General features: G+C 38.1%; 1 protein-coding gene across 1 annotated transcript in view; it reads left to right on the forward strand.

The window, feature by feature from the left end:
* Zir (Zizimin-related) overlaps nt 1-24,206 on the forward strand; it is a 541,699-nt gene that overhangs the window by 461,809 nt on the left and 55,684 nt on the right. The window contains exons 34-36 of the mRNA XM_067141133.2: nt 7,890-8,061; nt 11,555-11,735; nt 17,594-17,739. Of these exons, the coding sequence (XP_066997234.1) occupies nt 7,890-8,061; nt 11,555-11,735; nt 17,594-17,739 (499 nt within the window). The remainder of the gene's footprint in view (nt 1-7,889; nt 8,062-11,554; nt 11,736-17,593; nt 17,740-24,206) is intronic.

The raw sequence follows: 24,206 nt of genomic DNA on the forward strand, positions 1-24,206 counted from the left end.
TTTCCTTCGTTCTTCTTCCCATCGAACACAGTAGAAAACTGTGTGTTCTACTGTATCCCTTTCAGAACAGTACCGACAACCATCTCCCTGCGTCTTTCCCATCTTCATGGCGTATACGCTGAATCTTCCATGTCCTGTCAGGATCTGCGACAGATGGTAATCTACCTGCCGATGTCTACATTTAAGCCAGCCTCCTATGTCGGGTATTAGCTTTTTTGTCCATTGGCCAACATCGGTTGTGCCATCCCATCGGTCTTGCCAGTCTAGTAAGAGTTGGTTCCTCAAGGCTTTCTTTTCTTCAGCAGATATAGTCGCATCCCTTTCATGCCAAAGTTTTCTCTCTACAACGAGGAGGTCAACTTGTAGAGCTGCTGTCGAAACTGTTCGATATGCACAGATAACTCTGAGCAGCATCTTCCTCTGTACTCTTTCCATAGCTCTTCGGTGAATCTTCCTCCTGAGTGCATTGTGCCAGATAGGTGCAGCTTAAAGTAAAATGGAATATACTGCAGAGCACATAGTCTGTCTCTTAACTGTTCTTGGTCCCCCGATGTTAGGCATAAGTCTAGTTAATGCCGATGCCTTCTGAGTTACTGCCTTCACGTGTGTACCAAATATGCAATTCCTGTCAACAAGAACCCCAAGGTATCGTACAGACTTCTCTGGGATAATCACTGTATTATTTAATAAGAAGCGAACATTCTTCCAATTCCTGCAACCTTTCAAAATTACAGGCTCAGTCTTATGTGGAGCCAATCTCAATTTATTTTTTACCATCCAAAGGTTAACTCGTCTCAGTGATTCATTTACTCGGAAGGTCAGTTCTTCTACATTCTTGCTATTACCACTATTGCAAGGTCATCTGCATAACCGATAGATGTTGTCTCTTTTGTCGGCTGCAGGCGTAAGACGTCATCATATTGAAAGTTCGACAAGGTGGGTCCTAGGACAGATCCCTGTGGAACGCCAGCACTCATTTCAAGGTCTTCTAAATCATCAAGTCGTATGCTTCGTCCTTTGAAGAACTTAGCAATTATTTGTTGTAGATACCGAGAAATGTTCTTCCTACGAAGTTCTCTCAAAATAATGCTCCATGAAGCAGTGTTAAAAGCATTTTTGACATCTAGCATAATCAAAACAGCCCATTTCTCACTGCTTTCTGCCTGTATTTGAATCACCCTCTCAATAGCTTGGGTTGTGGTTCTGCCCTTTCTAAATCCAAACTGGTTCAAAGAAAGTCCTCCCTGTTGTTCAAATTCTTTCTCCAGTCTCGTTTTAATCAATCCTTCATAAAGTTTGCTCAAGGTGTTTAATAAGCGAAGTGGCCTGTACGCTGATGGATCTAATGATAGTTTCCCTGCCTTCAGTAACAGCAATAGCTTGGCTACTTTCCACTCATCGGGGAATTCATGCTTTTTTAGTAAATCATTGAAGACTGATAAGATCCAACCAGGTGCCACCTCAACTGCATACTTGATGGCTTCTGGTGGGATTCCATCTACACCTGGTGCCTTACCAGTCTTCATATTGCGTGCTACCTCCAGTAACTCAACCACAGTAAACGGTTCTGCAACACTAAAATCTGATTCCATTTCAGGTCTGTCATTAGTACAAGGAAACAACTCCATCGCTATGGCTTTCCTTCTATCAGCTGAGAGCTGAGCTGGTACCCTGTTGATTAATCGACCAGTCACTATCTTATATCTGGCAAATAAGTTAATTTGGGAGGGAGGATTTACACAAGTAGTACAAGAACTGACTCGTCTCAATAACTTACTAGATGTATTCTTGGTTAAACCCTGGGAAATTGTTAATAAAACTGAGGTAATTGAAGGAATAGGAGATCATAAGGCTGTAATAATGGATGTAGGACTCGTACCAAAAAGGCTTAATAGGAGGGTTACACAAGACAAGAAATTGTACAGAAAAACTAGAGTTGATGAATTTGGGACTTACCTTAAATCACAATTCAGTTGTTGGATAAGTGAAGGGAGTAATGTGGATACACTTTGGGCTAAATTTAAAGGAATCATTTGGGAAGGAGAGAAGAGATTTGTACCTGTTAAGAAGGGTAAAATGACCTCAGACCCTGTTTATTATACAAGGGAAATAAGAAAATTAAAAAGAAAATGTAGAATAGTAAACAGGAAAATCAAAGAGGGTAGGGAGAGTAGAGAAACTAGAAAACAGCTAATGAGGGAACTGAATAGAGTGAAAAAGGAAGCAAAAGAGAATTATATGAATGGCATACTTCAAGAGGGTAATGATCACAAAGGGAAATGGAAAAAGCTGTATTCATATATCAGGAATCATAAAGGAAAAGGAATCCAAATTCCTACAATGGTGGGAGAAGGGGGTGAACACTATTTAACAGATACTGAAAAAGCAAACCTATTTAGTAGGGAATTCAGAGATTCAGTAGATGATTGTCAGGAGTTGGAAACCATAACGGCAGATAGAGAGTGAGAGACACAGAGGGAAACAAGAAGGTTCTCATTCACAAATGAAGATATTTTCAGAGAAATCCAACTGCTTCAGCAAGGAAAAGCAGCAGGAAGTGATCAAATTACTGGGGAGGTATTAAAGACAATGGGGTGGTACATAGTGGCTTATTTAAAATTTCTCTTTGACTATGTCATAAATAATAGTGTAATACCAAAGGAATGGAAGGAATCTATAATATACCAATTTATAAAGGAAAGGGTGATAAAAGGAAACCAGAGAACTACAGACCAATCAGCCTGACCAGTATAGTTTGTAAAATACTGGAGAGTTTAATATCAAAGTACATCAGAGGGATATGTGATGATAAAAATTGGTTCACGAGGAGCCAGTATGGATTTAGAAAGAAATTTTCTTGTGAGGCACAACTGGTGGGATTTCAGCAGGACATATCAGATCAATTGGATTCAGGAGGTCAGTTAGATTGCATAGCCATAGATCTTTCCAAAGCCTTTGATAGAGTGGAACATGGAATATTATTGAAGAAATTGGAGGGAATAGGATTGGACGTAAGGGTTACACGTTGGATAAAAACATTTCTAAATTCAAGGGTTCAGAAAGTCAAAGTGGGAAATAATGTATCGCAGGAAGAGAAAGTTTGGAAGGGAATTGCACAGGGTAGTATAATCGGTCCGTTACTTTTCTTAATATACGCAAATGATTTAGGGAACAATATAACATCAAAAATAAGATTGTATGCAGCTGACATAATTGTTTATAGGGAAATAAATAACATTGAGGATTGTTCAGAATTACAAAGGGACCTTGAAAGTATCCAACAATGGGTTGAAGAAAATAATATGAAGGTTAATGGAGGCAAATCAACTGTTACAACTTTTACAAACAGGAGCTGTAAAACTGTATTTGAATATACTTTGGATGAGGTAGTTATCCCAAAAGATGGCAAGTGCAAATACTTAGGTGTGAGATTTGAAAGTAATTTGCACTGGAAGGGTCATGTTGATGACATTGTTGGGAAAGCATACAGATCGTTACATGTCATAATGAGGCTACTTAAAGGATGTAATAAAGAATTAAAAGCAAAAAGTTACTTAAGTATGGTTCGTCCATTATTGGAATATGCAAACAGTGTTTGGGATCCTCACCAAGAATACCTAATAAAAGAAATAGATAATGTGCAGAGGAAAGCAGCAAGATTTGTAACAGATTTCAGATTTCAGGAGAAAGAGTAGTGTATCAGAAATGTTAAAGGAACTTGGGTGGGTAACTTTAAGTAAGAGAAGGGAGAAAACTAGACTTATAGGATTATATAGAGCCTATACAAGAGAAGAAGCATGGGGAGATATCCGTGAGAGGCTTTAGTCGGAAAATAATTATATCGGCAGGACAGACCACAAATATAAAATTAGAAGGAATTTTAGCAGAAGCGATTGGGGTAAATTTTCATTCATTGGGAAGGGTGTGAAGGAGTGAAACAGTTTACCAGGGGTAGTGTTTGCTCCTTTTCCAAAATCTGTACAGATATTCAAGAAGAGAATAAACGGCAACAGAAAAAATAAATGAAGTGTTAGAGGGCATTCGACCAGTGCAGGTTATTGTAAAAAAAGAATGTGTATGATTAAATGAATTCCAACCCCTGATCTAAGGAGTTGGACAGCCAAAGTAGGGGACTGCGTGTAGCGGTGAAATACATTGGGGACCTCGAGGGCCCTGGGACCGCTACGGTAGCTGTGAAGGCCCTTCAGGAACTCTGAAAATTGGTGGCAAAAGGGGCTCTGGTTAAGACGCAGCAGGTCGTTATGCTACTTAGGTTCCAAAATAGGTTTAAAAAAAAAGGTAAATAAATGCAATGTAAAGTTTAATCTTATACCAGTTGTATAGTATCATTTGAAGTAATTCCACATACTGTATATCAGTTGACTATATTTGTAAGTAGTACAGGAGATATTATAAGTAGAATTTTGTAAACAATATAAATTTATTAGGAATGAGCTGTGTGTTTAATAGAAAAAATTGTTAGCGTAAATTGTATTGTATTATAGGAAAATTTTCTTCTCTTGTTAATTTAATATTTAGTGCTTGACAATAATGTATTTTAGTGTACCATTTTCCACCGAGGTAGACACCTCATTTGCAAATAAAGAGATTTTGATTTGATTTTGATTTGATATCCCGCCCCCGGGATATCACTGTCCAGATCTTCGCATAGCTTTTGCCAGAGATTTCTCTTAGAATCCTTTATTAGCTTCATTAGTTGCCTCTTTGATGCCTTATAGTCATCTTCTAATTGTATTAAGTTGACCTGGTTGATTTTTTTCCTAGATCTTGTAAGAATTCGTCACTTGTGATTGCAGTCTTTCCTTTGCATGTCTATTTCATTGTTCCACCAGTAAGGTACACGTGTTTTATATTTTGTTGATCCCCTCAATCGGCTGGTTACAAGCATCTTTAAGAACAGCAGTTACATCTTTTAGAGTATGTTGCACTGTATCTACAGTTTGTGACATCCATTCGATTGCAATTTTAAAAGTTTTCCAGTTATAATTCCACACCATTTTCGTGATATCATTAAGCTTCTTCGATCCCTTAACTTGAAAATAAATGAAACGATGGTCACTGAGAGATTCATCTTCCATAACCTCCCAGTCAACAGTGCATGGTGCTATACCCTGCGTTGAGCAGTTCACGTCTATGAAAGACTCTGAGCTCCCTCTGGGAAAAGTTGGTAAGATTCCAGTGTTGTGAACCACCAAGTCTAGGGTCGCTATCCATTCCGCCCAATATTCTCCCCTACGATCTGCAGTTGGTGCCCCCCACAGAGGCGACTTGACATTTAGGTCTCCCAGAATGATAGCTTCAATACCTGACGCCATACAGTCCTGAACTATTACATCTACCTCAGCTTTGAAAATATCAAAAGGGATGTTAGGAGAGATATAACAACAATAAATCTGACATTGCTGAAGTTGAATACACAAATATCCTTCTTCTGCCCTTATGCTTAGCACCTCCAACTTATCATTTTAAAAATATGCAGCTACATCACATCTTTTGTCCATGAACCAACCACCTTCAGCTACTCGCCTTCTGTTTGGCTCGCTAACAAGCACTAAGTCTACTTTCTTTTCCAAGGCTGTTGCATACATAATGTCATGACTGTCGGGTTTCCCCATGAGATTCGCCTGCAGTATGTCCATTATTGGTTGTTTAAATTCAACTTCCTTGCCTCTAATATTAACTTCCTGTAAGTAGGGCATTTCATTTGATCTGAGCGGTGGCCCTCCACTTGGCACGTGGTGCAAAACGAATCGTTCATGCAATCCTTTGCCAAATGGCCTTCTTGTCCACAATTTAGACAGCTCCGTGACCAGTCATCCTTACCGTCACAGTATGGCGCTTTATGTCCAAATCCAAGACATTTAAAACGCGACTGTAACTCTTTCCTTCACCATACAGGTTGCCCATCCCACATTTATTTTCTTTTTCTTTAACAGCATTTTTGATGGTTCCATCGGCAAGATTACGGTAGCTTTCAGATTTCTAAACCTCCCCGGTCTTACTGACGTAATATTGATCTGTGATTCTTCAACAGCAGCTTCTAAGGAGAGTGCTGCTCTAAGAAAATTTTCATTTAAATCCGGATCCATACCGTACACTAGAATTGTTGTCTCCCTCTTTGTTGAAACCTCTATTTCCTATCTCACATTGTAATACGTCAGCCTTTCCTTTGCCTTCTACAGTAAGTATAAGGTCATCCTTTGCTGTTTTTCTTATTCGTTTTATTTTAACACCAATTTTTTCAATGTTTACTCCTTCCTTTACTGTTTTAAGCAATTCGGCATACGTTTTGCCCGCAGCTTTGCACATAACTGTTTCCTGAGTATTATCATTTAAGGATTTCTTTTTCGATGTTAACCCCACAGAAACAGCCTGTTTTACCTGTGTTTTACCCAATTCCAAGCACCCTATTTCTATATCACTCTTACCAAACATCCATTCCAAGATTTTCCTTGTATAATTCTGGTCAAGGGTATCTGGGATAGTTATCAGCACCTTCCTTCTTGCATGAGTCTCAATTATCTCCCTCCAATGGGTGAGACATGAATACAAGCTCTGCAGGTCATTTACTCCATCCTGATTAAATGAATATGGTATTACATATATCGCAGCTTCTCCCGCTCTCCTCCTCGACTTGTGTATGTTTGCGTAACAGTGTGCAGGAATTCCGTCTTACCTTCCTCCAGGTTAGAGTTCAGCAAGTCAGAGATTTCTGAATGCATATTCTTCATGCTTCTCATAATTCCATCCTCCTCTGTAAGATGTTTGGGATTTACAGCCATTGATATATCCCAATCAGTCAATTTCCCTATATTTCCAGAGATGACGTGCGTGTTACTGTAAACACAGTCAGGCCATTCCTTATCCAATAGCTTCACAAAATCTTCAAAACACGTAGCTTCCAAGAGGGTCTGCTCTATATCTAGCACTCTGTCACTGAATTGCGCCTGTGTCCCAACATCACGGGTTATTTTCTTACTAGAGGTAGAGCTCTGTTCCAAATCACTCCTAACCTTTGGATCTTCATTCATATCAAATTATTCCCATTCCCACGAACGACTACGAATGATTTCTGCCATTTGTCCCATTTCTTTAATACCTTTCTTTATCTCCGCTTTGGTATTAGGAGTCATCTTAACTAATGCTAATAAGTCTTCACTATACTTGACTAACTTCTCAATTTCTAGTTGCATCTCTTCTAATCCTACTCTTTGGTTTGTAGTCTTCGTACTCTGTAGTTCCATGGTTACATCCAGCTCCTCATCCGACATAGAACCTCTTTGGTTTTCTACATCTATTTCAACCTCTTTGGATTTGACATTGCTATTCTTGATACCTCTTTTCTCTTTGAGAACATAACTTTAAATCTTTTAAAGGAATATAAATGATTTACCTTGACAGAAAAGGGATGTCTCTTTAGCTCTTCAAAGAGAGATAGTACCACGTTCTGATGGACAGCACTTCCACTTATAATCGCAATATATATATCCATACACAGCCTTTAAAACACCACTTAATTAAGCAAATACGCGGAGCACCAAACAACACCAGCCATTCAATAGCAGCACGTAAGTAGTAGTAGTAGTCAAGGAACTTATAAATGTTACTGTCATGTCAAGATCTTGAATAATGCTCCACATATTTATATACATTCATTGGATAAAGTTGGATTCTGGACAATAAATGTGGGAGAATTTTTATTCAATTTATAAATTGTTGTAATTTTACCATTGTTGTTTCAGTATTACAGAGAGTTTTTTATCTCATCCCATAAGAAGTTCAATATAATTTTAATGATGACATTCCTCTTTGGAATTACCATTATTACAATCACCCTGAGTGGTACTGTACCATTGTCTCTTTTGTAGCAAACTCCACGATGCCTTTACTCGAGTGGAACAACTTCAAGGCAAGCGAGTATTTGGCACATATTTCAGAGTTGGATTTTATGGCTCAAAATTTGGGGATCTTAATGGAGAAGAATTTATTTACAAGGAGCCAACACTGACTAAGCTTCCTGAAATCTTTAGTCGTTTAGAGGTGAGTAAATTTTCTATAGTTTTGTGGAGCAGCTGTTCTAGTTTGGGGCTGAATCACTTTTTTTGTTCAATTTTTGGTGTGTTATACTTTAATAACTGTTTGTTATTCATCTCCATATTATAAAATACAAACATCCAAGTAAGTTGTGACATGTTACCACAAAAGGAAATGAGACATATAAATTGCTTATTAATGTGGTGGAGGGTAGTGTGTGAGTTGCAGGAATTTTGGGGTCAACATAAATACCCAGCCAAGGGTATTAACCACCCACTTTTAAAATTCCATGGTCCAAATGGGAATTGAATCTGGGGCCTCGAAGGTCAAGAGGTTGGCCATGGAGCGAGACACTAATCAACAGAAAAACGAGCAAGTAACTGTAAAAAGAACAAAGCTTTCGTTAATCTCTGTGAATTGGGCACACCAACCTCAGCAACTTAAATATCCAGTAACCCATTTGCTTTCTGTTAGCTAGATGCATTTCTTCATAACACATCATCCATGAATTCATCAAGCCTTTTTAGTCCAATTTGTCCACCCTTCGGTATAGATCTTGTAGACTGCGTGGTTGGTTTAGCACCCAAGCTTGCCCAATAAGATTCACATCTGACAAATAACTAAACAACTCCAGTTGAGCAGTATCAACGTTGTCAAAAACGGACATCAACAATGACTGTACAATGAATGCATGAGTTATCTTCCATGAAGATGAATTATCTTCTGAATGTGGGTTGATGGTGGTTGTCTTGGCAGGGCATTGCCTCGAATATATAACGTGTGATCAAAAAGTTTCCGTTTGAGGACGTTATTGCAGGGGACATGCAACATAGCGCGACTCCGATGGGGGAACATAAGCACGGACATATAGTCAAAGGGATTAGTGTGCCAGTCATGCTGTGCTGAGGTGTGTGCGTGAAATGCAGCCACGTGAACTACGATGACGTTATTACCAAATGCCTCCAAACAGGACCAACGTGCTGTTATTCTGCTCGTGGCTCTGAAGGCCAAACACCAGTGGATATCCATCATAGAATGATGACTGTGTATGGGGCAGCACGTCTTTTAAAAACCACCGTTGTGGAATGGTGCATCACGTTCCATGTGGGTCGCGTTTCGACACAAGACACCGGTCAATCTGGGAGGCCAATCTAATCCATTACGGACAACAGCAAGCGAGCGGTGTATGAGGCGATTAGGGCAGTCCGGCACACATTTCAAACATATTTATCGAATAGTACAACCTGTTATGAAGCTATATTGAAAATTTCATTCATTTTGTACCTAAAATAAATCTATAGTAAAAATAATTAATTTACATATCCAAATGAGCTAAAATTACAAGTCCAATTACACTCATTTGGTTTATATCTCAATACTTACAAAATACGGTACAAACTTCTTTTACATTACACTTATATAACATACTACAAATAATAATAATAATAATAATAATAATAATAATAATAATAATAATAATAATAATAATAATAATAATAATCATCATCATCATCATCATCAAATTCAGTACAAGTACACTTTCCAAGACCTCTCAAACACACTTATGTTTTGTCAAGCACAAGGGATATATAATCATTTTCACAGCAACAAATGAACAAGTAAAAGATCGAGAGCAACTAGACACAGAGCGGACAAGGTGCACAGCAAAACAGCTAGTGTTGTTGCCGTGCCAAGTAAAGTGCGCCAATAAATATGCCTGCTGATTGGACTGATATACTGAAACAATGGCCTTGAAAATAAAAGAGGCTGTTTATTGCAAAAATAGTAAGTCTTTAACTAACTGTATTGGGAAATTCTGAAAGGAAATGGCTGTTACTTTTAATAATGAAAAATAAGTACTGAACGTCCTTTTGAAAGGACATTGGCATTTTTCAAATGAAAACCAAATGGTCTTTCAAAAGGACGTTGGCGCTTAGTGGGTTAAGAGTGAAGACTGGCCTTCTCACCACAGGAGGATACACATTAAATGTTCACAATAGAACAGCAGTGCTTCTTTCCTGGTATAATGATTTCAGCTGATATGCTACCCAAACCTTGACTTCGTTGTGTGTGAACAGTCGGTGGGTACCTACCACAGAAAGCACCCTGCCTCTGTATGTTCTGAAATTTGTTATGCATGTACATTGTACAAGAATTTGATGACTGGATATCCCAGTCAATGTGTCTAAATATCTTCATGGTAAAAACTATTATTGCACTTTAGAAATTTCTGATGAAACACAAAAGATAGTTATTTTTATCTTTCATTTAATCTCTGCGGTGCGACAGGCTTCGGCAGCCAGCAGAGTTCCTATCCTCACCACTAGATGGGGGCTTTATTCGTTCCATTCCTGACCTGCTCAAACGACTGGAAACAGGCAATGGATTTTCAATTTTAATCTGTGATATTAACACCAGTACCTTGATATGGTACAACAATAGTTTTCTGCAGCAGTTCAAAGACTCTCGTATCTAAGCAAAGGTGACATATTACCCTCTAGTTATTATAAAGCACATTTGATTTCATTTACTTCCTTGCTTATTGGTGAACTTCATAAATATCCCTGCAAGTGAAATCTAAAGGCCATTTCATAATATCAGCATGTACCCTAATAGGAAATGAAAAATGAAAGCCTTGATAGAAGCGAATGAGAAAGACCCTATACGCACATGGCAGAATATAAGATTATAAAGCACAGTGCTCTGCATAAAATGGGAATCAAATATTGTCTATTGAATATCTGAGGTTCAAGAAGAGTAGCTTGTAGTTTCCAGTGTTACAAAATGTTATTGAATATTATGGGCTTGCCAGGATAGCGAAGGTATGCGCTACTTGTGCAATTAATGGAATTTGAGCAAGGTTGTAAACAGGCCCTTATGAGTCTAGATGATCATTGCAAAGAATTGTAAAAAATATTGGAAGAGAAGGGCTTACAATGCTTTGATGCTTACTCTGTTAGAGCTCATACAGGTGGTTCTGGACAACAGTGACTTTCAGATGCACTGCATGACTGTCACATTGTATGAGCGGCTGTAAGGGACCATACAGATTAGAGTTGGTGTTGTGCTAGAAGTGTCAGTTAGAACCATCCACACCTGATTTTCTTGAAGCTGATAGAGGTATGAGTAGCATTGACACTTGTTTCTCACCAAGAGTTAACTGTCCTGTTTGAAAACCTGACAGCATAACAGTTTTAACATATTCCCACCTATGTCATCACTATTCTATGTGTGATATAAATACTTTCTTTCTTTCTCCAACTGAATTTTCAGTATTATATTACTTTCCTTTCTGTAATTTTATGCAAATATATATGTGTATATCCTTCCTGTAAAATGTCCAGTCATGGTTAATTGAAGATCAAAAAGATGTACCGGTAATATTAATCATAGATAGCCATTAGAAACCCAGCTTTTGTTAATGCTATGTGATATTAGTCATCATTTGTAAAGTCAGTTCTATCCATGATTAAACTCTTTAATTATTTCTTCATTTTAGCTATTTTATGCTGAACGATTTGGATCTGAGAACATCGTCATCATCAAGGATTCGAAGTCAGTTGATACCAGTAATCTGGATGCTGAGAAAGCATATATCCAGATCACTTATGTTGAACCTTACTTTGAAGCTTATGAAATGAGATACAGGTCAACATATTTTGACAAAAACTTCAACATTAGTAAGTAGAATACATATATAATGAATTGACATTCATTTGAAAACTATTTGTTAACCCTTTCCCTGCCAATCTAAAATGCTGTAGTACTGCTAAAAGTGTCAAACTAAATTAAGGCAGAATGTAAGGTCTTGCTGAAAATTTTGTATTCGCCTCAGTTTTGAAGCTATACAGATGAATATTTTTTTGATGATTCATGATATATCCGTGTATATGTCCTGTGACTTTCTTTGTTGACGCTTATGTCTTAATGTCTTTATGTTAAAAAAGATTAATGTATTATTAATTTCCACTTTCTGTAATTAATTTTGCAAATTCGAATTAGTATTGGGCATAGTAAAACTATTTCACGTACATGTTAATGTCACTGTTAGAATCACTAAACTGTGTTGTCTTTTAATGTTAAAAGTTTTAAGTCTCTGTTCTAAAAATGGCTTTCACGGCTGCATATCTTAAAATCTCAGGAATAGTATCAGTTGGATTGGCATGCCCCTCCAATTAAATTGAAATAAGATGTATAATGGTTCAACCTATTCAATACAAGTAGAATTAAAAATGTAATGTTACATTCCTATTTGATTACAAGCGGTACCGGTTTCGGCCACTATTCGGGGTCATCATCAACTAATCACATAAAAACAATGCATAGGAAAACAATAGGTAATATATAAATCATTCAAATCATTCACCAGTTGCAGTTCAAGAAGCACTATAACACTTTATGGATTAGCATTGCATGATGAAACTTCCTAAAATCCTGAAGAAGTTGAGGATCAATCACATAAATAAAGCGCAAGACGCAAGTTGTTGGAGAGCAGCAAGACATGTGCTGACCGACACTGTGCTTCCAGTTGTTTATGAAACTCGATGAATGGTTCAAGGATCAAACCTGCAAATGCTGCTAGGTGCAAAATTGTACAATACAGTTTAATATAATTGATGATAGAAGTACATATTAATGTTTATAGAATCTCATATGTCAGATTCTTTGGAGATGCAGAACAGTTGACATAAAAGAATGATTGTGAAGGGAAAAAAGTTAAAAAGCGCAATATTGGAACAAATGGGAACTACATGATCCGGAATAGTGATCAAAACCAGTACAGCTTGTAATCAAATAGGAATGTAACATTACATTTCTAATTCTATTTGTATTGAAAAGGTTGAACCATTATATATCTTATTTCAAATTAATTGTGAACGCAGTTCAATAAGGAACATTATGAAATTCTAATCTTTAAATGTCCCTCCAAGACGCTGATGAGCCCAAATGGCATGTCTGGGCGATACTCTGCAAACACACACAGCCTAACCACCCAAAAGCTGGTTCTATTCCCGAGATTTTAAATCTCTATGTTTAAAAATGTCCAAATGATTTTAGTTTTTGAAATTGAAAATTGAGTTTAGCTTCATCGTCGTGGTGACTTGCATTTCAGTGGTTTACATTAAAATCATATTCATCTTCACTTTTGACAGTAGTAGTAGTGGTAGTAATCTGAGGAGGGATAACACCAGTAAGCCTAATATCTGTCACGTGAACTGTTATTGTCGGTCTTACTGTTTTCATCACAAGAAGATATATCACTGTTACTTCCTAACAACATAGCCTGAGAGTATTTTTGATACAAGTGTTCCGAATAATATTTTACCATCTTACCATACACAAATTTGCAGTATAATACGCTAAAACATGATAAATATAATACCTCGCAGCAAACAAACTTGCTGTTAAAGGGTAGAGAACGGTCCACCTATTCAATACCATTAGATTAATATAGTATATAATTGGTACTAGTTTCGACCTTGCTACATTAGGTCATCCTCAGCCATGATGAAATTGGAAACACATGTATACATATAACCACCAATAATGACTGAAATATGTATTAATATTATGTGACTAGCACATATCTAGGTTATGTTAGCCAGGTGTTCTGTAAAAATGGCAGGCTGGTGTGCCCATTAAAAAGGTCCTAGGAAGAACACTGATTGTTTGCTGTTTATACATTAGCTTATATTACTCAGTTTATACCGTATTTTACTTGTTTTTCATGATGATTTTTACATTTTGCCTTATGTCACACCGACACAGATAGGTCTTATGGCAACGATGGGGTAGGAAAGGAACAGGTGTGGGAAGGATGTGGCCGTGGCCTTAATTATGGTACAGCTCCAGTATTTGCCTAATGTGAAAATGGGAAACCGCGGAAAACCACTCCAGGTCTGCCGACAGTGGGGTTCAAACCCACTGTCTCCCAAATGCAAGCTCACAGCTGTGGGACCTTAACTGTTTGGCCAATTGCTCTGTCTTTTTACTTTTATGCTCCGGATGTCTTTTCTTTTATTTGTTGAGCTTTGCTTTCTTAATTATATGTTCTCCAAATCTGTTACTTAGATTAGTTATAGAATAGTATATTCTCCAAATCTGTTACTTAGTTTAGTTATAGAATAGTATATTTCTTTTCTATATGAAGCGTCTAATTTAAAAACCGGACAAGCCCACTCTTCATGGGAATTGGGATAAATATCGAATCTTAAACAACTTTGAAAGCTGCTTGCGTCCATAGTGCTTGTGAGCAACAAAACTGGACAGAACCAATCTAATTTGTATCTTAAAAGTGCTGATTAGCATCAAAAACAGACTTGTCCTCAATAACCTAGTTTCAGAAATGGACTGGTCCTCCATCACCAATGAGAATGACTTATGTTGATCACGTAACAACGGTAGGTGTCATGGCTGCTGTTTTATAACATGTTTACTGATTTCTTACTAGTTTAACAGTACTTTTGGTTACTAATGTGAATATTCGTGATCTGAAAATAAAGAAAATGAGTTCTTTAACATGTAACACTGTTGTGGAAGTTGTTGGAAGTTGTTGTTGGTGTCAACCTAGAAAGATCTTTTGCCCCTATTTGCACCATATGCAATGAACCTGCGTGTATTTGGAAATTGCGGAAGTGTAAAGTGTTGAATGTGAGGAAAGGAACATTAAGGATGACACAAACACCCAGTCCCCAGGCCAGGGATATTAATCATTTACAATTAAAAACCCCTGACCTGGCCAGGAATCGAACCCGGGACCGCCGGGTGACAGGCGGATGCGTTGCCCCCTACTCCGCGGTCAGGCAAGAGATGTATGTAGACAGAGTTGTATTTTTGAATTACTTGAAATTTTGGAGGGCTCAATCCAAGTGAACGTCATTTTGAAATAGAAAATTATTCATATAATTGGGTTTTTAGTGATGATAATGTGAGAGGAAACTGTAAAATGTGTAAATTGAATTACCAGATACATTTAATTTTTACTAGCTCTTTCTATTTTGAGAGGTGTTTCATCTGTGATATACCTTTCATGTGCTGCTAGTAGCCTCTGATCTGTAATCTCACTTCAATTTTAAATTTTTCGATAAGTATATGACGAGAAATCTACCAAAATATCCAGACTGCAATCATAGGTGCCTTGGGAAAGGTTGCAAAAATGTCGAGGACTAACAGTGAAGGACATACAGAGGTTCCATGCATTGTTTTATACATCAAGTGTAAAATATGAACAGGATGCATTTATAGCTGAATTCTGTTCCACTTCTACCCCTTCACGATGCAGAGTTCGATCTACCAGCCTGAAGAGACTTCAAAGGAAGGTTATAACATATACTGTGGCAGATGTGTGTGGAAGTAGAGTGCAAGTGTGTCGTGAAGCATTTTTTGGAATACTCTGTATAACTAAGTACAGAGTACTGTACTTGGTGTGTTCAGCCGAATAAAGCAATATGGATCTGCAAATTGTGAAAGAAGAGGTGGGGATCATTGTTCACAGTCTTATGCTCAGAAACTGTAAAGTGTGATAACATACAAAGGGATAGAATCTCACTATTGTTGAAATAAGTCTGAAAGAATGTACTTTGCCTCAAATCTGAACATCAAGAAATTGTGCCAGATGTACAATGCATCAGTGCTTTTGGAAGTTAGGGTAAAAGAAAGTTACTTCCGGAAAGTGTTTAACACCTTATTTATAATTGGATTTGGATCTCCAGCAACTGATGCTTGTTCAAAGTGCATTCAACTGAATGCATACATTCAAAATGAGAAAGACATTTCTAGAAAGACCAAACTGATTATAGAGAAGAGAGTTCATAAACTCCAGTACAGGGCATTCTATGACTTTCTTCAAGAGGAAAGAGATGGCATGGTAACACTATCTTTCGACTCCAGAAAAATCAGGCACTGTATTATTCCCGTCAGGTAAATCTGTACAACTTCACGGTTGTTACTGGGAGTTCAAAGAGCATTATGCCCAAATCCAAAGTGTCAATTTATACTTGGACTGAAAATGAATGTCCTAAAACACCAAATGAAGTGATGTCTGCCCTCTATCATGAGCTGCAAACTATTGATCTTCAAGATATAAACATAATGAGACTATTTGCCAATGGATGCCCTGGGCAAAATAAGAATTTAATGCTATTGACAATGTTATATAAATGTCTTAGCAATGCTCCCCTCAAAATCGAGATATTCTTCCTGTTACTGGCCACTCGTTTCTTCCACCAGACTGAGTTTTTGGACGAATAGAAGAGGAGCTGAAAAGAATAGATGCTATTGTCCAACCTTTTGTGTATCACAAAGTGTTCTTGAATCATGGAACTGCCAAAGTTATAGGAAAGGACTGGACCGTTTATGATTGGAAAACTGAATGTCAAAATATGATGAAATCTACCCAGTCCCTTCCCTTCAAAATATCACACTGCAAGAGATTTGTAGTCAGGAAGACTAGGGGGAACAATATTCATATAAGGGGAGAGCAATACTACAGAACTGATATAGGAGTGGAGTGCACAATCACTAAAAAGAAAAAAACAAGCAGTGTGATCAATCCTCTTGAAGCACCCATTGGTATGAATAAACTGAAGGTAGAAAAGATTCAAGATATAGGTCAGCTCTTAAGAAAAACATTTTGGACAAGACTGGAAAATTCAGGATGAACTACAGCTCTATAAAGACATAGTTTCTAATGCTGGTGAAATTTCTGATGTTGTCAGTGAACCAGAATTCTGTGAAGGTGATTGTCATGACATTGGTGTTTCTATCTAATGTTACCTGACCCATTGTTAATTTGGCTATGTTATAACCTACTTATGAGTTTATCAATTTTGTAAGCTAACTTTTTTAGCCTTTTACTTAATTTTTTTTTGTTAACTCTTTTATTTGACCTGCCTTTTTGTTGTAATAAGTTTTTCTAGTGTGATTTATTATTTATTAAAACTACAGAATTTGATTTAAAATGTTGAATTCAATCATTAGGCCACAGCTGAAATGGAGTTAGTTGTCAGAGTAGTTAACTTTTATAACAGGTCACATCCATGACTTGGTTTCAAAACTGGACAAGTCCAAGGCTGGGTTTCAAAACTGGACAAGGTCAGATTGTTTCCATATAAATGATCATCTTCTGTATCAAAAAGACAGACTTCAACCGTAAAATAATTACCAAACATGATAATAAACCCAAGTACAGCAGTATGATGTAAAAAATTTGTTATGTATCCCTAACAATTACTTTGCAATTTCTTCTAATCTGTTTAGATGGACTTGTCCTGTTTTGAAAATAGATGCCTCATATGTATTATCCTGTGATTTATATGGTTAAGTGTAAAAGAGGGCCATGGGCCCTAACTTCGCCACTGCTTAAGTCAAAAATAAAGTGAATAAAATAAATGTTCTGACTGGCTTCACTTAGGCACCATGATATTTTCATTCCTTTGCTTGGTTGTATGAATTCCCTCCTCTCTTTTATTAATAGAGTAATTTATTATGTTGACTGAATTTGTTTGTTAATAGATTAATCCTGTATGCTCTTTCATAGAACGTTTTGTGTATGCTACCCCATTTACACCAAGAGGACGAGCTCATGGAGAACTGCACGAACAATACAAGCGGAAAACTATACTCACTACAGCAAATCATTTTCCCTACATTAAGACCCGAATACAAGTTGTTGACAGAAAACAGGCAAGTAAATATGAGTGTTCCAAAGACATTTAGGTACCTTATATCATTTTTATGTTGATATCTTCTAGTTTAATTATTATTTATTTAATGAATAATTATATGTGTAAATGACTATTTCACTACTTTTCTAGTTATGGCTTTACTCCACATCTTTTCTGAATTTCTCCTGTGCCAATGCTTGTATGTATTGTAAACATTAACTTTGGGAACAGTGGTTTTTTTTTAAGGCTAGTCTATGGCCGACTACATGACCTGAGACTGTTATATTATACTCTTAGATTCTGAGGTTGTTGTGACACTTAGCATTATGTACCTGTTTGTTGTCGTGCCAGGATTTTCCTACTACATAATGAAGTAGACTGTTCAGCCAGTGACTCAATGCCAAGTGTTGGGTGGCAGAAAATAACCTGACACCTTACAGGAGTCAGTGGCGATGGGTGGAGGAACTCCTTTATGAGGTTGATGGTACCTTAGTGGAGGAAATTACACTAAAATTCCATTCCTGTTCTCCAGTTTAGAGACATCTGCCAAAGGTGTCTATACCTCATGTCCAGGATGCTCTTTATTTTAACCTGTGGTAGATTGATGGCAGGAAGTGTATCTAACTGTAAAACTATGCCATATCAAACAAAAATGCGGAGTATTTCAGAGATGAGACAAAGGCTAGGGTGTACCCCACAAGCGACATGGTGGGGTTTCGCCTGACCTCTATGAAAAATGGGCAAGGGCTATCGTATCAGAAGCGGATGAGGCTAAAGAGGAAAATAAAACTTTAGAAGACCAAAATAATGAAGATGAAGATCGGCTCTCTGAATGTTAGTACAATGACGGGAAGGGATAGAGAAGTTTCAGATGTGTTGGAAAGAAGAGGGTATCCATTCTACGCGTACAAGAAACCACATGGGAAGGAAGTAATGCAAAAGAGATCAGAGGAGGCTACAAATCATACCACTATCAAACTGATTAAGAATGGCATTGAAATACTTCTAGACCAGAAAATGAAGAAAGAAGTAGTGGAAGTGATTAGGAAACCAGACAGAATTACTGTAGTGGAGCCTCCGTGGCTCAGACAGCAGCGCACCGGCCTCTCACCACAGGGTTCCGTGGTTCAAATCCCGGTCACCCCATGTGAGATTTGTGCTGGACAAAGCAGAGGCTGGATAGGTTTTTCTCCGGGTACTCCAGTTTTCCCTGTCATATTTCATTCCAGCAACACTCTCCAATATGATTTCATTTCATATGTCATTCATTAATAATTGCCCCAGAGGAGTGCAACAGGCTACGGCAGCAGACACAATTCCTATCCTCGCCGCTAGGTGGGGGCCTTATTCATTCCATTCCTGACCTGGTCGAATGACTGGAAACAGGCTGTGGATTTTCACAAATTACTGTAATGAAAATACACCTTAATTGGAGAACCATAGCATGTGATAAATGTATATACACCACAGGTGAAAAGAGAAGGACTATTTCTGGACGGAAATGGATGAAGTGGTGAGGGAAATACCAGATAACAAGAGGTGGTTTGTAGGTGGTGACCACATTGGACACGTGCAAGGTAAGGAATGAAGGGGATACAGGGGGAGTGTGGTTTGGACAAAGGAACAATGAAGGGGAAAGCGTTCCAGGCTTTACTGTGGTGGAAAACCTGGCAGTATTGAATACTTATTTCCACAAACCTTTAAACCAGCGTTTGATATAAGAATGGTGGAAGATATTCACAGGTTGATTACAATCATACTTTGCAGAGGAGAGATGTTAAGAGAAGTGAGCAACTGCAAAGTACTAGCTGGAGAGATAGTTGCACCCCAACATAGACCAATCATTTGCACAGCGAGTTGGCAGATCGAAAAGTGAAAACAATGAAGAGCTGTACCTAAAACAAAATGGTGAAAAGTAAAACAAATTGACTTGTAGAAGAATTTTTTGAAGGAGGTCAGAGACCATCTTCAGTCGACAGTTGTAATTGCAGAAAGTGGATGGGCCCTGTAACTAGTGTTACGCGAGATACAGGTGATAAGGTCGTGGGACAGACTACCAGAAAATATCAGCTTGACAAAGAGACATGTTGGTGCATTGAAGAGGTACAGAATTATATCAAGGAGGAGACAATTTAAAAAAAATTAAAATGGGATATGGAAGGAGAAAATGCCATAGAGGAGAGCTGTGGTAAAAGCTAAGGTGGAGTAATGTGCTGATCTATACGAAACTGAAACCAGGCGAGTTGGCCGTGCGGTTAGGGGCGCGCAACTGTGAGCTCGCATCCGGGAGATAGTGAGTTCGAATCCCTCTGTCGGCAGCCCTGAAGATGGTTTCCCATTTTCACACCAGGCAAATGCTGGGGCTTAACTTAATTAAGGCCATGGCCGCTTCCTTCCATTCCTAAGCCTTTCCTATACCATCATCGCCAAAAGACCTATCTGTGTCGGTGCGACGTAAAGCAAATAGCAAAAAAAAAAATCTATACGAAGTGCTTGAGACCAAAGACGAACAAAGGAGGATCTTCAGAATTGCATGAGAGAGGAAGAAGACCACTCAAGACGTACGTCAGATAAGGGCTATTAAAACAGAAGATGGTAGATTGCTGAGGAATGATCCTGAAATTCTAGAAAGATGGAGGGAATATTTTGTGAAACTACTGACTAATGAACATCATAGGGCAGTGGGTGTGAAGGTGAGGCATGTATGGGAATGACCAAAGATGAGGTGGAAAAGCAGTTACACAAAATGAAGAATGGTAAGGCTAAGGAACTGGATAATATGCCGGTTGAAGTGTGTAAATCTCTGAGAAATGGTGTGATTGGGTTCACAGACCTACTCAGCAGCGTACTAGAGGGTGAAGAAATGCCAAATGAATGGGGAAAAAGTGTGCTGATTCCAATGTTTAAGAGCAGAGGGATATTCAATTTTGAGGCAAACTGATGAGCCACACCATGAAATTAACCCTTAGAACTCACACAGCAAGCCATGCCCGACAACAAAATTATCCCACACAAATCCTATGTTCTGCAATGCCTGACACGATTTTCTTCTCTGTATAACTCCTTTGTCGGGTTGCGCATGAATCACAGATACAGTAAGCTATTGCCATCTGTTTGAGACAATTTGTAGCCTTGTATTGATATAATCTCTTTGAAATAAGGCTTTATGGAGTGTTCTTTGAAGACCCATGCAAGTTTGTAAACAGACATTGCTTAGCAACATGGCATCATTCAAGGTACTTAGGGAGAATTTTAGATGAAAGTGATGTTGATTTGAGCGATAGTGGGAGCATTTTTTAATTAAGTGGTGATGAAGTTATTGAGGAATTAGATTGTGTTCATGAATTCAGTGATGAAGACCACTGATAGTGAGAAAAGTATATGAAATGATGTTTACTGACGGGTGGAAGGATTACCGTGACTCTGACTTCGACTTCAAATGAATCCCATTCACGGATACATCTAGTAATAAACCACCCCATAGGATTAAACCTATGAGTGAAGTTGATTATTTTAAGTTATTCATGCCTGATGGATTATTGATGGAAATTGTGCACAAAAGTAATCAGTATGTCAATGTAAACATTCAGAAGGTTACACGCCTAAATGAATGTTCATTCACACTTCATTTATTGTCATCCTCAGAGGAGAAGTAAAGACTGCAGTTTTCAGTGACCGAGAAGTGAAGGAATGATCATGTGAGACAGTGTTTTTCTGTAATGCATGTACAAGAAAGCCTGGATTACATCCCGGTGAGTGTTTTGAGAAGTTCCATACAAGGCACAATTAACGATGAAAATGTGAATGTCTGAGATAATTTCAGGGTTAAAAATGCTGAACATTGCACCAGAGTATTGTATTATAATTTTATTACATTTATTTTGTATTTGCTTTATTTGATTTTTATAAATATGGTGCCCATATGCTTGTCCAATCACTTATCCCTCTTTACGCAGATTTTCAAGTGGAGCTGGAGAGACAAGCGTGTTCAGAAAGAAGTGGTGGGCTAAGTGTTAAGGGAGAGGGTGATCAAACAGCAATTGAGACAAGAAGTGGCGATTAGCAAGAAACAGTTTGGTATCGTGCATGGCAGAGGAACAGCAAGTGCAATAATCGACCTGAGACATCTAGAGGAAAAGTGCATAGAAATCAGCAAGAGCTTGCCAATGGTCTTCATTGATCTGGAAAGAGCATGTGACAGGGTACCAAGACAAGAAGTATGGAGGTGCATACGACAGAAACTTTTACCTGAAAAGTATGTATACCTGATACAAGACATGTTCAAGGGCAGCAGAACTAGGGTCAGATGTATATTTGGAACTACAGAATCATTTTCTGTGAACATAGGAGTACACGAAGGTTTCATCCTCAGTTCATTACTCTTTGTAGTGGTTAAGGACAGAGGGAATCAGGAAGGAGGCTCCATGATCAATGATGTTTGCTAATGATGTGGTCCTGTGTGCAGAGATGAAGGAACTTGCAGAGAAATGGTTGGAGAAATGGGGAGAACCACTAGAAAGCCTAGGAATGAAGGTAAGCAGACATAACACAGAATTCCTGAGCATAAGGGGAGCTAAAATATGTTTAAAGTTGGCTGTAGTAGAGATCCTAACAGCAAGTTCATTCAGATATCTGGGTATAATTATCCAACAGAGGAAGAAATAAAAATCAGGTACTGTGCGACAAGAAGATACCAGAAAAATTAAATGGGAAGATACACAAGGCCATGGTGAGACCATCAATGATATATGGAGCTGAAACTTGGCAGATAACAAGAAAATGAGCAGTAGAATTGGATGTGGCAGAAATATGCATGCTGAGGTGGGCAAGTGGACATACAAGGTTGGATAAAACGAGAAATGAAGTGATTAGGAGAAGACTTAACATGGTGCAAGTTTCTGAGAAAGTTAGAGAAGTTGGGCTCAGATGGTATGACCACTTTAAGATGCAGATAAGATTATTTGGGGGAAAAGATGGAGCTGCTTCCACTGGGGAAAAGAAGTCAAGAATGATCCAGAAGGCAATGGATGGACAGAATTCAAGAAAGCATGAGGCAGTGGAGGCTTGTGGAGGAGATGGTTCAGTACAGAGCAAAGTGGAGGACAAATATCCTCTTCAGCAACCCCATATAAGTTAGGTTAGGATCTCGTCTACCACCAATATAGTCCGCGCACCTTTTAGCAATATTTCTTTGTACGGGGGGGTGGAGTGGAGAAAGGAGGGAGCTCTCACGGTTCCGGTTATACAGCCAACTGAATGAAAATGAAATCTGAATTGAATCGATAATATGATCGATCGATATGAATTTTCTAAACCTTTATTATCTTAAGCCAACAACTGTGTCATACACACTTTATATAACATTATATAACATTTCTCGATGCGAATCTTGTTCCCAGCATGAATTCTATAGTTTGGCTTTGCTGTGTAAACAACAACAGTACTAGTACGTAAAGTGTACGCCAGATGTCACACAGTGATGCATAAGCGATTCATAGTTTGTGTTTCAAAGGTTGCCAATACGAATCTCGAAGATACCCGAGGTCGACCTATTCAGCACTAGGGTGTCCATGTATCGCTAAAAGGTGCGCATATGGTACCTTCGTCCTTAATTCAGCAATTTCAGTGGAAACTTGGATCTTGTAAAATGATGGGGTAGATAGGGGGTGGCTATTTAATTGAGTCTTATACTTAATGTTGGTGTAAATTACGGAGAAGAAATGCTAGTACTATGTATTTTGGATAGTTGGTAAAAGTTTTTAAGAGAGCATTTCCTTTAACCTTCCATCACACTGTAGCTCTTTAGCTATTTACTGTATTGCAATCTAGAGTATACAGTACAACCTCAATAATTCAAAATCGGTTAATTCAAAATCCGGCCTAATTCAAAGAAGCTCTCATTCCTGGAAACATGAGGTATGGTTTTGCATGTTATTTAAATTGTTTAATTCAAAATACGGATAATTCGTAATTCGAAGAGCAATGTCGGTCCCATTACCGAAATTCTGACTTTTAATTCAAAACTGTCTTTACATTTTAAAAAATAGTATTTTACAGGCTAATTTATTATAAAATTATCTGTGTCATGATAGAACGCGTCTTCCAGAACGTGGAGGGGTAGCTTTGCGCACATTCACACACTTCGATGTGTCTACAGGGTGCTTCATATTTGCTAAGTTCGAGTGAAATCGTACTTCTTTTGTATTCAGTGTTTTAAGTAATGCCACAATATCACATAGCAGGCAGTGTGCGGAGAAGGAGAAACAGAATCCATGAACGCTGGCGATGCCGACAGTTGGCAAAAATCGTAGCTCATATCATCAATTCTTATGCACCAAACAATATTGTCAATGCCGATGAAACTGCGTTGTTATTTTTTTTAATGCCGAGCTCAAACGCACTTATGGTTTTAAAGGAGAGAAGTGCTAGCTGGGAAATTGTACAAGGGTGAGGGTCATTGTACTGTGTTGCAATGCGCACGGGAGT

The sequence above is a fragment of the Anabrus simplex genome, chromosome 2, assembly GCF_040414725.1.
Source record: "Anabrus simplex isolate iqAnaSimp1 chromosome 2, ASM4041472v1, whole genome shotgun sequence".
Taxonomy (NCBI): domain Eukaryota; kingdom Metazoa; phylum Arthropoda; class Insecta; order Orthoptera; family Tettigoniidae; genus Anabrus; species Anabrus simplex.